General features: G+C 42.3%; 1 protein-coding gene across 4 annotated transcripts in view; it reads left to right on the top strand.

The window, feature by feature from the left end:
• The window catches only part of GRIA4 (glutamate ionotropic receptor AMPA type subunit 4), a 224,142-nt gene that overhangs the window by 196,185 nt on the left and 10,940 nt on the right, over nucleotides 1-17,017 (top strand). For 2 of the 4 annotated variants that reach the window (XM_035115663.2, XM_060273855.1), the window contains exons 12-14: nucleotides 1,904-2,102; nucleotides 4,559-4,806; nucleotides 16,644-16,758. In XM_035115663.2, the coding sequence (XP_034971554.1) occupies nucleotides 1,904-2,102; nucleotides 4,559-4,806; nucleotides 16,644-16,758 (562 nt within the window). The remainder of the gene's footprint in view (nucleotides 1-1,903; nucleotides 2,103-4,558; nucleotides 4,807-16,643; nucleotides 16,759-17,017) is intronic. The other 2 variants (XM_035115662.2, XM_060273856.1) reach the window with 1 other exon arrangement.

Here is a 17,017-nt window from a genome sequence, read left to right as displayed (position 1 = left end):
GTATGGAAAGCAGAGTGGGTCCCCCCAAAACACAGGCATTGGCCAGCTCTGGCTTGGGATGAAGCCAGCAGCCTCTGTATTACATGACGACAAAATGAAAATGCTTTCCCAGTGCATTTCAGTTGCTCTGTTTTTTCCATTTCTTGAGCCAAAATGCTACTGCTGTGGGAAATCTTTATTTCACTGCTACAGTAGGATCCCTCACCCACCAAGTAAAGTGGGAGCAAGAGATGTCCAGGGCATAGTACAAAGAACTCTAACACATCTTCTCAAACAAAGAACTTTAAGCTAACTGGTTTACATTTTTGTCATAGCATGCACGCATGGATCATGCACACTTATCAACAGCTACACTCCTAGACTATCTACCTTTGAAGTAGCATCTGTTCCATTGCCTCGACAGCACCCACCCCCACCCCCGCTTATCTCCATCCTCCCTCCCTCCCCATCCATCTCACAACTATCGGGCTGCATAACCATTAGGCATTCCACATGTCCACCCTAGGCCATGCTCAAATGCAGGCAATCTTCAAACAGCTGCATTGTTTTAAATTATTTCTTCAGACTACCAAAGGTAATATGGAAAATGCAGCAGGTGGAACGTAAATTAGAGAATCAGAATTTAGGGTGCAACCATGCTGAACAGAAATCAATATCGAAACCTCCATACAGGAGTACACACTTAGGATACAAAGCAGAGGGTGTTTGTTGGATGTTAGTCCTGGCGAAACTAGGGATTTCATGAGGCCTGGGCTGCATTTGAGTGAGTTTCTGTTTTTGTGTTGAAATGTGCATATATATATTTTTCAATAGTGGAGTATTACCAGTATTTGTCAAAGGTGCATATAACTTATGTGAAAACAAAGCCATTTTGCTATTTTTCTCAGGGTCCCAGACCCAAGACACTGCCTTAAAGGAGTCCCAATCAGTTTCTTATTTCAATAGGACTTAAGCATCACTGACTTTCTCTGAATAAGGACTGTTCTCATTCATTTCTAGGCAAACCTGGCAACAGGTAGCAGTGTGCCTGTTTGGGTGTCTATAAAGTCTAGACTTTATAAAGTTAATGGAATTGACTGCGGTGTAAACAGTTTTCAAAGATGGTCAATTTTGCCATGAAAATCCAAAGAGTTCTTCCTGGTAGCTATCCAATTGGATACATATAGACCATGTTGTCTGCATTTTGATTAGAGGTGGCAGGCATCTTTGTTTTGTATTCTTTCATATGGTGTCCTAACAAATACAGAGCACGCTGGATTCTTTTTAAGCATACCTTGCTAAGTACGTAAGAATATGTTCCTGGAATACAGAAGGTAATGTAGCCTGGCTGTTTTAAAAACTTCCAGCCTTCACTCAATCCTTTCTACAGACCTGTCTGCCAAAGAACCCTGGCACAGGGCTTAGGATTCCATCTCAGACCATGTACAGCTGGGTATTTTGAGGCTCACTAACTGAGAATGTGTCCTGCAAGCCATTCAACACCCCCCCCTTACTGAGAGGAAGATCAGTCGTGGTGGGCAAACTTGTCTTTCAAAGAAGCTTCCCTTCAGCGAATGATATTTTCACTCATAAACTTGCAAGGCGCCTTGTTATTCCCCTGAACGCAGTTCGAAAACCACTGAACTCCAGCTGCTGTAGCAGCTGCTTTCTCGTTTGAGAAATATAATTAAAACTCAGAGCTATGTTGCATTTCTATTTATACGCCACACTGTATCCTGGATTGAGCCCCGGATATCAGGAGAAGCTTGGTTAAACAGAACTTTGGTCCTGTTACGTTTCAGTCCCGGTTACTGCTGCTTGGCGAATAAATTTCCTGTAATGATGGTATCTCTCACTGTCTCTCTCTTTCTCTTTCTCCTTGGCCAAGAGATAGGAAAACATGCATTATCTTATTCATGTTTAGATCCCTCTCAGGTCGTATAGTTGGAGGTGTGTGGTGGTTCTTCACGCTCATCATTATTTCATCCTATACCGCTAACCTTGCGGCTTTCTTGACTGTTGAGCGAATGGTCTCCCCCATAGAAAGCGCAGAAGACCTCGCCAAACAAACCGAAATTGCATATGGGACCCTGGACTCCGGGTCGACGAAAGAATTCTTCAGGGTAAGTTGGCAATCCTACTAGGTTCTTGTTTCCCTTGCTCTCTACCTGGGAACCGTTCGGAACGCAGTCGGAATAATGATGCATTATGGAAAATCAGATTTGTGGTCTTGTAGCTCCTACAATATTGGCATTGCGTGTTTTTTTTTAAAAAAAACTCCAATTCCACTTGTTGGCGTTTGCAATCATTTTAATTTGTGGCAAATATATTGATCTTGACATGTCAGGCTAGGAACTGCCCTTAGGGATTGTAGAGGCAGAGGTAATTAAGATAGCATTGCTCTGCTAGCTGATTGCAAACCACAGCATGGAGACGAAAAGGAGTACGGAGTATATATGATGATTCCAAGGGGTCTTTCGGGTTCACTTTTGCTTACGGGTTTTTTTGAAGGCGCCCTTTGGTGAAAAGATGCATAATAATGTAATTCCAGGCACTGAAATGAAGCAAAAGGGATGCTTTATAAGTCTGTAACTATAAGAGATATTGTTCCAGTCATTTGCCTAACCACATTCATTTTGTAAAGCTTTCTATTCATGTTACTTTAATTTTGTTTTTCTGCTACAGAAATATAAAATTTACCCTTTTCTAGAAGCCTGGAGACAGAAATTACTGGGCATAATTAAGGACTCTTATGCCCCACTATATGCTTGGCCATGGAGACTTGAAAGTGTTTAACTTGGACAGGATTGTGTTCATTGCCATTAAATATAGACCCTTAAACATTGGAAACAGCCCAGCCTTTGATAGGATAGTTAAGCAAATGGTTAAATTTCTTAGGCTCCACCCACACCATACATTTAAAACACTATTGCACCACTTTAAAGGTCCTAGATAATCCTGGGAACTGCAGTTTATTAGGGGTGCTGACCTCACAGAACTAAAATCCCCAGAATGAACTATAGTCCCCATGATTCTCCATGACTGCTAAAGTGGTATAATAGTACTTTAAATAGTGTCCTCCATCACTTTTACCCATGGCCTTCTGCCCTAAATATGAATAGAACATAGTTCAATGAAACTGTATAAGAACCACTAGACAATGCATGTTTCAGCTGTTTGACACAACCCTTAAGGGAGCTTCTAGAGCGGGCATCCCCAAACTTCGGCCCTCCAGATGTTTTGGACTACAATTCCCATCTTCCCCAACCACTGGTCCTGTTAGCTAGGGATCATGGGAGTTGTAGGCCAAAACATCTGGAGGGCCGCAGATTGGGGATGCCTGTTCTAGAGCGATGTCCTCTTTGAGCCCTGTTATACTTCCAGAGGAATGCAAAAAGGCCTTGGGACATGCCCCACAGGGATGTTTTCCTGTGCCACCACCCTGGTTGCCAGGACCTGAGCCTGCAGTGGGGTTTGAATGTGAAACTCAAAGGATGCCTGTTGGTGATTCATTGTCTGTGCCATAACCCAGCTCTAGCCAAGAAGGGGAGCTGTAGGCAGATCAGCCATTCTCAAAAGCTAAGCCTCTTAAAACAAGAATATGTCTGAACAGGTGCTCCTCAGACCTACATAAAAGCTTCCCGGTTTTCTCACTGGTGTGATTTCTTCTCTTACTCTGCATATGCACCCATTATACACTGTGCATGTCTTGTGAATTTAGTTATTTCTACTACACTAGTGACTTTTTGCCTTAGTGCAGATTCTGAGTTTCTTTTTGCCTTCCGTTCACTAGGGTGATAACTGGGCAATAGACAGTTAATAGGTAATGGCCATAGACAGGCCTTTGGCAAATCTATTCAAGGTGGGTCTATCAAGCAAGTATTTCAGGCTTGCATCTGACCATCGGAAATGGATATTTAGCTATCAACTGGCTATGTTGGTGCTATTCAGCTGTTTCCTAGCCTTTTCCCTTTATTAGCAGGTCTAGCAGGGCTGGTGAATAGCGGAATTGGCCTTTAGATAGCATGAGTAAGAGTTACTTTGGGTAGATTCGATGCTCCCATGTAGTGCCAAATGACCTCCTCTATGAATGATCCAGAGGTGGCTACCGTATTTGCACAGGATGGGACCATTCCATGAAGAAAATGCACAGGCTGTATCACACATCAACAGTCGGTGCAACTTTTCCTTGCACAGCCCTGTGTGTAGCCAGATTTTGTTGCTTGCATCAAACCAACCTGTACAAAAGGCTACACTTAGCAATCATTACATTTCCTGCCAGTCATTCTGACACCTGATTAGTGCATCCTCAAATAATTTCTTCTGTTTGTCGTGGATTCTGCCTGGAAATGATTTTAACATGGCTGCGCATAAAACTTATGCGCATGTGCGGCGGTAAGCAATGCCAGGACAGCAGCATCTTTCTACAAATGACTCTAATGCTATCGAAAGGTATACCCCATCCCACCCCCATGGAATGATCAAAAACACCTGACTCCTGATACATTATGCATTGTCACCTGTTTCTGTGGCAACTTCGTTCCTTTGCTGCATCTAATCTCCTTTTAATTTCCTTCAGAGATCTAAAATAGCAGTGTACGAAAAGATGTGGGCGTACATGAGCACAACAGACCCGTCCGTGTTCGCTAGGACTACAGCTGAGGGAGTTGCCCGTGTTCGCAAGTCCAAGGGCAAGTTTGCCTTCCTCCTGGAGTCCACCATGAATGAATACATTGAGCAGCGCAAGCCATGTGACACCATGAAAGTGGGAGGAAATCTGGATTCGAAAGGCTATGGCGTAGCCACACCAAAGGGTTCTTCATTAAGGTGGGTGGAATAGTATAACAATATAAGATGTGTTGTTATAGTATTCCACCTTCCCTGATGCCCCTAATCTAGTTCTTTTTGTGTTGTTCTGTGGACATGGTATGTTCGTTTTTTTTCTTCCTTTTCCCATTCCCCATTTTCGATCGACAAGGAGGTAACGGTTGTACAACCGAATAGTCACAATTGGTGCATATCTATCAAGGCCATATAAAAAACAAACTGGTCAGACACTGCTTCCAAGTTTTCCTCAAGACAAAAATGTAGCTCCAAGTGCTATTCGGGCTCAACAGGTTTTTTTATTTTACTGAATTACATGATAGCACTGAGCAGCTTTAGCCTGTCATATTTTGGATGGCCAAACATTAGGTGAGAATCTCCTTGTCCCGCCATGATCTCAAAAGGACAGTATGACTGAGACAAAAACAGCCTCAGTGAGTCCTTTGTTGAAGTGTCTTTTTGTGCGTAAAATATTTTAAAACCTTGCCGTTTTTACTCCCAGTTTTATTGCTGACTTCGAAGGCACAATTTTTAAAATAAACTTTTTCAGAAAATGGATGCAAAATTATACCGTATGAACCTAAAGCACCATACAGTGCAATTCTATGTGTTTTAACTCAGAAGTAAGTCCCAATGGGTTTGATTTGGCTTACTCACAAGTAAGTGAACACTAGACTACAACTTTAGATGGGAATGCCATGCACACCTACCTGGGAGTAAGCCTCACTGAAAAATAGGAGACTTCATTCTGAGTAAACATGCATGCGATTCTCCTTCATGTCTTTGCTGTTACATACAAAGATGCAAATGTATTTCCCCCCCCCCCCCCCCACGAATCAGTTTGATTCCCAAGTTGTGTTGATGTGTGCTGATGATGGAATAACTCATAAATCCTTTTGAATTCTGGAAACAGTGGCAGCTTTGAATGAAAAAATTCAAATGCCTCGTTTTACATTGTGTGGAACATGGATAATCTCTCCAACCTGCTGCCCTCCAGTTAATGTTTTACTACAAATCCCATAATCCATGCTGGCTGGGACTGATGGGGTTTGGACTCCAAAACACCTGGAGGATTACAGACTGGGGAAGGCCGAGCTAGGAAAAATGTGAAATGGCAGATGTGTCCACAAAATGCCCAGATTTCCCCTCTAGCAGCTGCTGTGTTGCTGCAAATCATCTGGCTTTAAGAAGCCCCTAGTTTCACCAAGGGCTACTGGGGAATTACAGTGGCTTTGTTGTCCTACCTAGTAGCTAGATGGGCAGGGGAGGCCTACTTGTTCTATGGCACAGAGCAACTCCTTTGGTTATGCTGATCATGGTGCTTAACTAGTTAGCCAAAGTATTTACTTAAATAAAGGAACCGGTCTGGCAAACTGGCTCCCAATACGTTCTACCCCAACAGATACAAAATCACAAGAATTGAAAGAAACTCACGGCATATTCCACACTTACTACTGCATAACAATATCATTATTCACAATTGGTTTGCAACCTATTTTTCATCCACTCTCCGTTGTGTATTCAGTGTAGTACAAATACCTCCTTGCACTTTGGGAACAACTTCCGCTTGTGCAATGGGATTTTCCTTCCTTCTTTTCGTCCCCATGCACCCCCTTAAATTGTTCTGGGTGTTCCCCAATCCTCCAGATTTGGGGGTGGTGTGGAATGTGCACGGGTGTGGGAGAGAGCAGAAGTTGTTGTGGAATTATTTCATTAACTACTGCACTCTGGGTACTTGATTTTGAACTACTGGGTATTTGATTTTGCACACCTGACAATGTGGGTTTCGCATTAGGAACAGAAAATCACAGGAACAGGAAATTGCATTAGGGACAGAAAGTCGGCGGTGTCCCTAACCACTTTCAGGCCAAGCGGGAGCAATTACACTTCTGCTTTTGCTAAATGACTGCAAAAGAATTCTTGTACTCTAATATGAGGAAAGAGAGAATCGCTTATTAGATTGGGTGGGAAGAAAGGGAGAATTGTTCTCAGAATGTCATGCTCCAGTGTATGGCTGAGTGTGACTTTGGTATTGTTTATGATTTTAATATTTTTTGGAAGGAAGAGGCAGGGTGCAATTGATTTAATTAATAAATAATAGTAGCAAACACTTAAACCTAGCTAGAAAGCAATCAACCGTTCGTCTCTGTACCCTTCTACTTCGACCAATGAGCACCCAGTGGAGGTTGCTGTTAAACAAAATTCCTGCTATTTGTTTGAGGGAGCAAATCTCCCCGAACAATCATCTCTGTCTTGGTAATATACAGTAGCTGTTCTCAAAGGGTTTATTTAGCTCCATGTAGCTGAAACTTTAATGCCGTTCCTCGTTCGTTGCTGTCAGTCTTCAGGGAATATCTATAATTTAACAAAGCTCCTTTTGGTAAATAGCACTGAGTTGGAAGTTATTAGAAATAGGTAGAGTTGTATCACTGGTACAACCTAAAGGGGATTAGAGAAGGCTGGCCTTCCTTATCCATTTCTATTCCTCCATTGTGGCTTTAAAGGGCAAATGTCCTTGCTAGCCCCTGGCTTGCTTAACGCACGGTCAGTCTATGTGCTTTGGAAGGCAAGAACAAAAACTACCTAGGTGATTGAACTGTGCTTTGAGTTTATTAGAAGATTCCCCCAAAGTAGTTTATTCACTCAACCTAGTGGAAACTGGACTGTGTCCACCAGGCTATTTGTCTCTAGATAGGCTATTGTCCACCAGGCTATTTGTCTCTAGAGTTTCTGCTGCTGTTTTTCCTGTATATAAGCTCCAAATTCAAATACAATATTGTTTTTCTTCCTTCAAGTGGCCAGGAGCTAACACCCAGGCTTTCTTTCTTCGTTCCTTTATTTCTTCAAGCCTCTCTCATCTCAAAGCAATTCATAATAACAGTGATTGAACACAGAGAACAAAATACCATATTATTATAATAATTCAATGCAATCCAACCCAGACTGAAATTATTAAAGCCCATCACAGTAGAACAAAGAATACGAGTCAGCTTCTTTCAATGCTTTTGAGTGCACTATTGCCCAATTCAGAAAAATTTTCCATGAGAAACTAAACTGAATTTGAGATGTGTCTTTGTTTGGAGATTCCCCCCCCCCCAAAAAAGAACTCACTTTCCAAAATTATACTCAGCTGTAATAAAATTTTACTCTATGATAACATTGTGCAGAAAAATAGGGGGGGGGGGAGAACTTCAGACTAGTTTTACAAAATAAATGTAAGTTTATGTAGAAAATGGTTGGTGCATGTTAGTTTAAATGTAAACATACCATAAAACCAACTCAGTAATATTCCCCATTGGCATTTTCCCCAATGAAGGTTCAAAAATAAGTATAATTTATCGGAACATTGCTGGAAGTGTGTCATAAACGGTGTGGGAGAAATAAAGCGAGAGCTCCCTGCCACATGCTTGATTTCAAAGATAGGCTAATGAATATAAGGGAGCCTACCTTTGAAATCAAACATGTGACTTCCTCCCTCCCTCAACCCCCACCACAATTCTCATTTTAAAAGCTATTAGCACTTGCAGCGTTTTTTTCTCCTGACTTGCTCTATGGATTCACCAATATGGCAACATGTTTAGTGAGATTAATCTGAATTGTAACAAAATATAAAAAATCTTTCCAGTAGCACCTTAAAGGTAAAGGGACCCCTGACCATTAGGTCCAGTCGTGATTGACTCTGGGGTTGCGGCACTCATCTTGTGTTATTGGCCGAGGGAGCTGGCATACAGCTTCCAGGACATGTGGCCAGCATGACAAAGCCGCTTCTGGCAAACCAGAGCAGCACACGGAAACACCGTTTACCTTCCTGCCGGAGCGGTACCTATTTATCTACTTGCACTTTGACGTGCTTTCGAACTGCTAGGTTGGCAGGAGCAGGGACCAAGCAACGGGAGCTCACCCCGTCACGGGGATTTGAACCGTCAACCTTCTGATCGGCAAGCCCTAGGCTCAGTGGTTTAACCCACAGCGCCACCCGTGTTCCAATAGCACCTTAGAGACCAACCAAGTTTGTCATTGGTATGAGCTTTCATGTGCATGCACACTTCTTCAGATACGAAAGCTCATACCAATGACAAAGTTAGTTGGTCTCTAAGGTGCTACTGGAAAGAATTTTTTTTATTTTGTTTTGACTATGGCAGACCAACACGGCTACCTACCTGTAACTAATCTGAATTGTGTTTCACTTGAATAATGTATGACCGTAATGTGTTCTCTCTCAACCTTGATCACTTTTTAAATCAAAAGGTTATATGTCACCTGGTGAGACCGGCACAATAAAACAGGAGAAATTAACACAAATCATTGTTGTTGTTTAGTCGTTTAGTCGTGTCCGACTCTTCGTGACCCCATGGACCATTGCACGCCAGGCACTCCTGTCTTGCACTGCCTCCCGCAGTTTGGTCAAACTCATGTTTGTAGCTTCGAGAACACTGTCCAACCATCTTGTCCTCTGTCGTCCCCTTCTCCTAGCGCCCTCAATCTTTCCCAACATCAGGGTCTTTTCCAAGGATTCTTCTCTTCTCATGAGGTGGCCAAAGTATTGGAGCCTCAGCTTCACGTTCTGTCCTTCCAGGGAGCACTCAGGGCTGATTTCCTTAAGAATGGATAGGTTTGATCTTCTAGCAGTCCATGGGACTCTCAAGAGTCTCCTAACACAAATCATACAACTCAATAAATCAATAAATCCAGACCAGAAATAGTTAAAATCAAAATGTTACATTCAGTACAGAGAGCCACAAATGAAATATCCAGCAACTTATCCAGCAAAGCTCACTCCATCAATAAAAGCTCTAGTCTAAACCAACCCGAACGCCATTGCTCTGCCATGATACCTAATGCAACTTGAGTCTTTAAGTGTACTTCTGATTACCATTTCCTACAGAACAAATATGGAGGGTTACCCATTGTTGACTTGTTCTAACTCTGGTCCACAGAATATACCATAAGGAATGTGTTACTCTTGTTATAAAATAAAAAAATTCCTTCAGTAGCACCTTAAAGACCAACTAAGTTTATATTTTGGTATGAGCTTTCGTGTGCATGCACACTTCTTCAGATACACTTGTTATAAAAGTTATTCTTTATATAGAGAGATGGCACTAAAGCACCTGAGGAAAGTATTAATCAATCAAAATTGATTGGCACCATCTTGTGAAAGTGTGTGTGTGTGTGTGTTAAAGCTGTGAATCCTGGTCTATACAGTTTCACCAAGATGATAAGGTGCGTCTTAGGCTTTTGGCCAAAATAGATTCCTCCGATTTTGCATGTCATATCCCCAGTGCTATTTTTTCTAGAAAAAGAGGTGCTGGAACTCACCATGAACACCTCCCTTGTTCTCTTATAATAGCAATGGCTAGAACTGAGTTCCATCTTTTTTCTTTTTTCTTTTTTAAAAAAAGCCCTGCATATCCCCAAGCCCAAAAGACTGTTGCTTATTATATTGCTTTTATTGATGGCACAAGTTTAACATCTTTTTTCTTCTTTCCATTACGTATTTTGCCAGTAGGGTTTCTGGGTCTTAAAATGTGAAAATGCTCAGGAAATTATGGCACCTGCAAACAGTTTATATTTCTTTATAGCAGCCGCCATGGAAATGGAAAAGGAAAAGAGGCCAAGTGTACTCTGCCTTGAACAGGAGGGGAAAACTGTGGGGATTCTGACATTTAAAAAGATTTATCCTGCTAAGATAATAGTGAAATGGCAAGCAGTTCACATGAATAAGGTCAGGGGTCACTTTAATGCTTTCTCTTCTGTTTGCAACGGCAACAAAAATCCTCTATGTAGCCATAAAATCATGGAATCATACAACTGATTCTCTAAGATGCCTCAGTGGGGGCTGAGCTCATTGTTTTAATGGTCTCCAAGATCTCTGCATTTAAAAATAGTGTTGCAGCTTTCACAATTTTAGAAAGCCTCTTCTCAACTGAGATTACCAGTTTGAAGTAATGTCTTGCCCAGGGGTGCCATTTTCAGAGGGCAACAAAACAGGTAAGTATTAGCATTGTGACATACTTTCAGTTAAGGGGTCTGTAAAGGGAATGACACCAAAAAAAAAGTGTCAGGAAATCAGAGCCCCATGGAGCATTTTATCAGGACTAAAGGATCAGGTTTTTTTGTGGTTTTGTATTCAGGGCCAACCCTACCATTAGGCAGAATAAGGTAGTTACCACAGGCAGTAGATGTTGGGGAAAGACGGCAGCAGGGCGGTGTTTGAGGACAGAACTGTGTGCACCACATGGCCTGGCCTGTTCCCCTCAGTTTTGGTAGAAGACGCTGCCATTATTGAAATAAGTTTCAATGGCCAGTTTAGTCAGCTTCTTTGTGAGTGGGGTGCCATCTTGTCCCTTGTTTCAGGTGGCAGAATGTCTTGGGCTGGCTCAGATGGGGGGGGAACCTTCACAATGTGCTGCTGTTTTCAAAAACACATTCAGGACAATGTTCTGGTTGTACATTTCCGCATAAGCTTTAAAACTTGGCGACAGAGCATTCTAACTTCACAGTTAGAGAGTTTGCTGAAATGTTCATAGAATTCTATTGGCACTGGCTGCTAGGGTTGCCAGACTCAAGAGGACAGGACTTCTGTGCCTTTAATTGTCCTGCTCTCTTTGGAGTCTGGAAACCTTAAAGAGAAACCAGCAGACCCTTTGTTTAATTTCCAAGCAAATGGTCTGCTGGTTTCTCTTTAAGGTTTCCAGACTCAAAAGAGAGCAGGGCAATTAAAGGCACAGAAGTCCTGTCCTCTATTAGAGTCTGGCAACCCTACTGGCTGCCTATAGCTACTTGATATAGCCCCCAATCATGGTTTGCAAGCTGAGGCTCTGGTGGACTCAGGAAAGCTCCATGTGTGCAGAAGTTTCCATATTCAGTGGTGGGTAAGCTCTGCATGTCCAGGGAGAAAATCTATGTGGAGTTTCCTAGCACTGAAGGGGAAAGACAGTTTCTACTTGCAAGGAGCTCTATCTTTGGACTGGGGCTGAGAGAACTACTCTGTGGGATTCAGTTCAAAGATTATGACTTCCCAATGTGCCCCTTTAAAAGCACTGAATTGAAGCTTACTGTCTTCCGTGATAGAGTTATGTACTGTAGTTCTAAATCATAAAATAAAACCTGAGCAACTTAGCTGGGCCTGCACAACCCTGGGTATTTCTGAGAGTTTTGTTTTAAGAAAAATATTTCCATTTCCTTCCATGAACCTTCTAGAAGTTTCCTTCGGGTGGGCAGGTGTAAAATATTGTGCCAGAAGAACAATATTGTTTCATTGCAAAGTGGACAGCAGCTTATTTTGATACACTGGGTTGCATCTTAATTACACTGCTATAAAAAGAGACAGTGTGAAACAAAAGTGTTTTTTACATGGCCTGTTAGATATAGCAAGGAATGCAATGTGGTTAGATTCATAACCAATTTGAGCTTAATTTCAGAACAATGAGAGGCGCTTAAAAATCTCATTTACTTCATTCCTTTTTATTTCCATTTTTTTTCTTATTGTGCTGTGAAATTGTCTATGGATATGGCTAATAACCCTACTAAATAACCCTCTCATGATTAGCTTTTATAGAGTTTTTTAATTGTTATTTTAGGACTATCAACAGCAATTTGCACCTTCCTCAAAAAAGTAAGTGGAAAAGTTTTATTCTTCCTGATCCGTAATAGTGAATTTTGGCCAGGGTGAGTAATTCTTCCCCCCCCCCCGCCCCGCGATGGATTTTGCTTTGTTTTTCTTTTAAGAAATCAAGTAAATCTGAAAATTTTTCAATTGACAGATAATTTCTCTAAATAGGAAGAGGACATATCCTGGTACTATAAGTCATTAGCATAAGATTTGTAGACATTCAGGGCAGCATCCAGTATTTCTGTTCTGCTAGTGCAAGATGGGAGCCATTGTGGTACAGTGGTTAGAGTGTTAGACTAGGGCCTGGGTGACCAGTGTTCAAATCCCCACTTGGCCATGAAATTCACTGGGTTACCTCAGCCCAGTACTGCCTATCAGCCTAACTTGCCCATTACATCTTCCTTACATCACCACCTACCCAAGCAGTGACTAAACCCAGACCTGTTAAGTTTCAGGAGTCCGGTGGTCCTCAATTTTTTAAAAAAGAAGTGGGGAAAACAAGGGGTGGTGGGATCCACCTAACATGTTCTTGTCAGCACAAGGATTTATCCTTGGGCAGTGGAATTCCTCCCTCTGCACATGCCCCACCCACACCCACCCCAAATCTGCCCCACAGGGTTGATGGAAAACGCAGAATAGATTTAGGGGGCATACAGGAGAAAGAGAGTGAGAAGTGCCATCCTTGTGCTGACAGAATGAGTAACTTGGTGCTATACCGGATCCAACCCCTTGTGTACAGAGTAGCATTTTGTTTTGACTTTCAGCATGATGGAAAGAGAGGTTGAAATCTTCAAGAAAAAGCACCCCATGTATTTCCAGTTCGCTGGAAATACTCAAGGGAAGGTTGGGTTGAGGTACTAACTGAAAACAAAACTATTGTCATCTAAATGATTAATTGGAAATCCATAATAAATATCTCTAGTTCAAAAGCAGTTGCTTCCTGGAACAAATGAAGCAAATGAACAATTTCAGTCCAGTCTTGCTCTTTTCCCTCTCCCTCTTGATCACAAACCATAATTAGAGTACGTGTATAAAATTACATTTGTCAGATTGCCTAAGAAGCGTAGCCCCAAAGGCTTTATCCACAAAAAAAGCAGAGTGTTATCGCTAACACCACAGCCTGTATTCCTGCATAAACGGCCTCGGTCCGGTATACCTGAAGGAGCGTCTCCACCCCCATCGTTCTGCCCGGACACTGAGGTCCAGCTCCGAGGGCCTTCTGGCGGTTCCCTCATTACGAGAAGCAAAGTTACAGGGAACCAGGCAGAGGGCCTTCTCGGTAGTGGCACCCACCCTGTGGAATGCCCTCCCACTAGAGGTCAAAGAGAACAATTACCAGACCTTTAGAAGGCATCTCAAGGCAGCCCTGTTTAGGGAAGCTTTTAATGTTTGATGGATTTCTGTATTTTAGAATTTCTGTTTTTTTGGAAGCCGCCCAGAGTGGCTGGGGGAACCCGGCCAGATGGGCGGGATATAAATAATAAATTATTATTATATTATTATTATTATTATTTTGAGTTCCAGGAACAGACAAGTAATTACATTATCTGTATTCACTATCTAGGTAATGCAAATTTAACAGCCACTGAAATTAGGCTCAGGTCAATTCTGTTAAGAGACAGTTGTGAAACCAAGGATCTGTGTAACCCCCCCCCCCCAAAAAAAAAGTGCATGAAAGGCAGTAAAGGGCAAAAAAATGTTTCCAAAACAGCTGACCTATAAAGATGCTCTCTTATGTGGTCCACATTAATGAGTTGGCATCATCAGGGCAAAGGTATAACCAGTACAGGTGTCACGGCCCAAGAGCCCCCTCTATCAGAGGAGGAGTTCTACAAGATGGAAGATGGCAAGGACTGGGAGCAAGAACCACCTAAGGACATATCCTCCATAGTAACTCTCCTACTAGAGCAGAGTTTCCCAAACTTGGGTCTCCAGCTACTTTTGGACTACAACTTCCATCATCCCCATCTAGCAGGACCAGTGGTTGGGGTTGATGGGAACTGTAGTCCAAAAACAGCTAGAGACCCAAGTTTGGAAAACCCCGCACTAGAGCATAGATGGAGAACATGCCCTCCCCCCGGGGCTATATAGCTCCCATAATCTCTGACCACTAGCCTTTCTGGCTGTGCTGATGGGAGTTCAATTGTAGAATTGTAGAGTTGGAAGGGACCTTGAGGATCATCTAGTAGTCCAATGCTGGAATCTCAACTAAGTGTACACAATGGATAGCCAACAACATGTGGAGGACAACACACACTCCCCATGCCTGCACTGGAGGAGCCACAATGGGAAAGTGTTGCCTCCATCCTCTGCCTTGCCCTATCCCCTTGATTCCATAACTCATCTCCAGGACACTGGCAACTCAGTAGGGCACTTTGCCATGTCCACGAGGCAGTAGGAGACTTCGGGCTGAAGCATGAGGGTGCAGCCCGTTGTAGCCCACATAGTCCTCCACCAACTACTGATGTTCACAGTTGGCTCCAAAATGTCACAAGAATAACACTCCAAACTCTTCACTTACTGGATTGTCTTTGATCTATCCCAGGCATCCCCAAACTTCGGCCCTCCAGATGTTTTGGACTACAATTCCCATCTTCCCCAACCACTGGTCCTCTTAGCTAGGGATCATGGGAGTTGTAGGCCAAAACATCTGGAGGGCCGCAGTTTGGGGATGCCTGATCTATCCTTACCTTTTAACCAGGCCTGTGGTGAGCTGTCCGTGGTCCTGACCAGTTGAAGAGTACCCTGGCCTGTTGCTTAACCCATATCAGCATGCCCTTATAGGCTTCAGCCTGGAAGCTTTGATTAAAATGAGAAGCCTTCCAACTCCTTGTGGGCCACAAAACACCTACATCCAGAATAAGTTTCTGGATTTGAGAGCTCCTTTGCTTATCTACAACAGCTTCAATTCTAAGCTTTAATCTCAGCAAAATACAGTCACTGACAGAGGATGAAATCACTGCCTTGCATTTTTACATGTTGCCACATGGCCAACGTTTTCATTAAGCAAGGTCAGTTTGCTTTAAACCTGCTGTTCAGTGTCCACTGGGCATTAGATAGCATCAGACAATGTGGTGCCATGGAAATCCTATCCACAGTGATTTCAAGAGCCTCTGCTAAAGGAGCTATCTGATTCCCATTGTTAGCAACCCTGTGTTTCCAAAAATTGAAGTTCAGTTTTGTTTGGAATTCATTGATACATCAGTGAAACACCGAGGCAACCTTTGCCTGTTCTCCTCTGTGGGTGGAACAGGGATGGATCTCAGAGCCCTGGTGCATGTTGATGACATCATGCATGGATGCCAGGATCTAGAAGCCCCTAGCCAAGTCTAGGGTAGTTTGTTGCAATATGAAGCCCAATGGTGTCAGGTAAGTGCTCTGTTTTCAATTCTACCATTATCCTAAATTCCATGAAGCAATCTCCCTTAGATATCTGGTGGTGAGTTCTCTCTAGTGACACTGCCTCTAACATAATATCATAAACAATAAGGTAGCCTTATCATCTGGGCATAATCCACATATAATTACACTAAGCACATTTTAAGTGTTATTGTTTTTAATGGGAGTGTTGGATCCCTTCCATTGGAATCAATATGTTTTAACTTTGGTTGAATTGCGCATCATATACCTATGTTTGGGACAGTTGTAAAAAGAAGTAGAGATTCGCACAAGAGCAGGGGGGGCATGATCGCATTTTGTACACCTATTTAATTCACACTTTACCACCAGACTTTAATGCTAGTACAAGAGCTGACTATTTCAGCTCAAGGGAACTGAAATTTTATACTCATATTTTGTACAACAAACAATCATGCCTCTCTGGCTGCTAAAGGAATTGAATCAAAGGTCTTTTTCTTTTTTACTGTCTGTTATAAACTGTAGGGGAAAGGATGAACACAATCTAAATTCTATATCCTGGCTGCACTTTATCACCACATTGAAAATATATGAATAGCTCCTTTTCTCTTTTTTTTATCGGTTTACAAAATCATATTATCCTTACTTAAGCACTGAGCAATAAAGCTGCCCTCCACTGAAAAAAAAAATGCATTTTTCCCTTCCCAAATTGGTTCGCCAGCATGCTTCTTCCTCCCCACAGGTGTGTTACAATATGCAAATGAGAGGTTTATTTAGTGTGTGGATAAAAGAGCTTTTTAAGTCCTCGTTCCTTCTAACATCTTAACGGCTATGCAGTTTCTTACAAAATATGTTTTATCGTTTCAAGAAATGCTGTTAACCTCGCAGTTTTAAAACTGAATGAACAAGGCCTCTTGGACAAATTGAAAAACAAATGGTGGTACGACAAAGGAGAATGTGGCAGCGGGGGAGGTGACTCCAAGGTTAGCCTCAATGTCACCAAAGCGGGTAAACAGTATGTAGAGTAATTGGTGCATCTGCTGGGGCTCATTCCTTCCTTGCCATGAAATCCTTGACGGCATTGATTAAAAAAAAACCAACTTCCAGATGTGTGCAATTACTGTCAAAGCAAAAATATTTGCATCCTTCTTTGAGTCTCAAGCCCAACTTATTGGCCTGGGAATCCAAATCGCCGTTTCGCATGTCATACCTGGAATCTCTTAAAAAATCAAAACAGATTTG

This window comes from Zootoca vivipara, chromosome 4 (assembly GCF_963506605.1).
Source record: "Zootoca vivipara chromosome 4, rZooViv1.1, whole genome shotgun sequence".
Classification (NCBI taxonomy): Eukaryota; Metazoa; Chordata; class Lepidosauria; order Squamata; family Lacertidae; genus Zootoca; species Zootoca vivipara.
The sequence above is the reverse complement of the archived record's forward strand: the minus strand, read 5'-3'. Positions and strand labels throughout refer to the sequence as shown.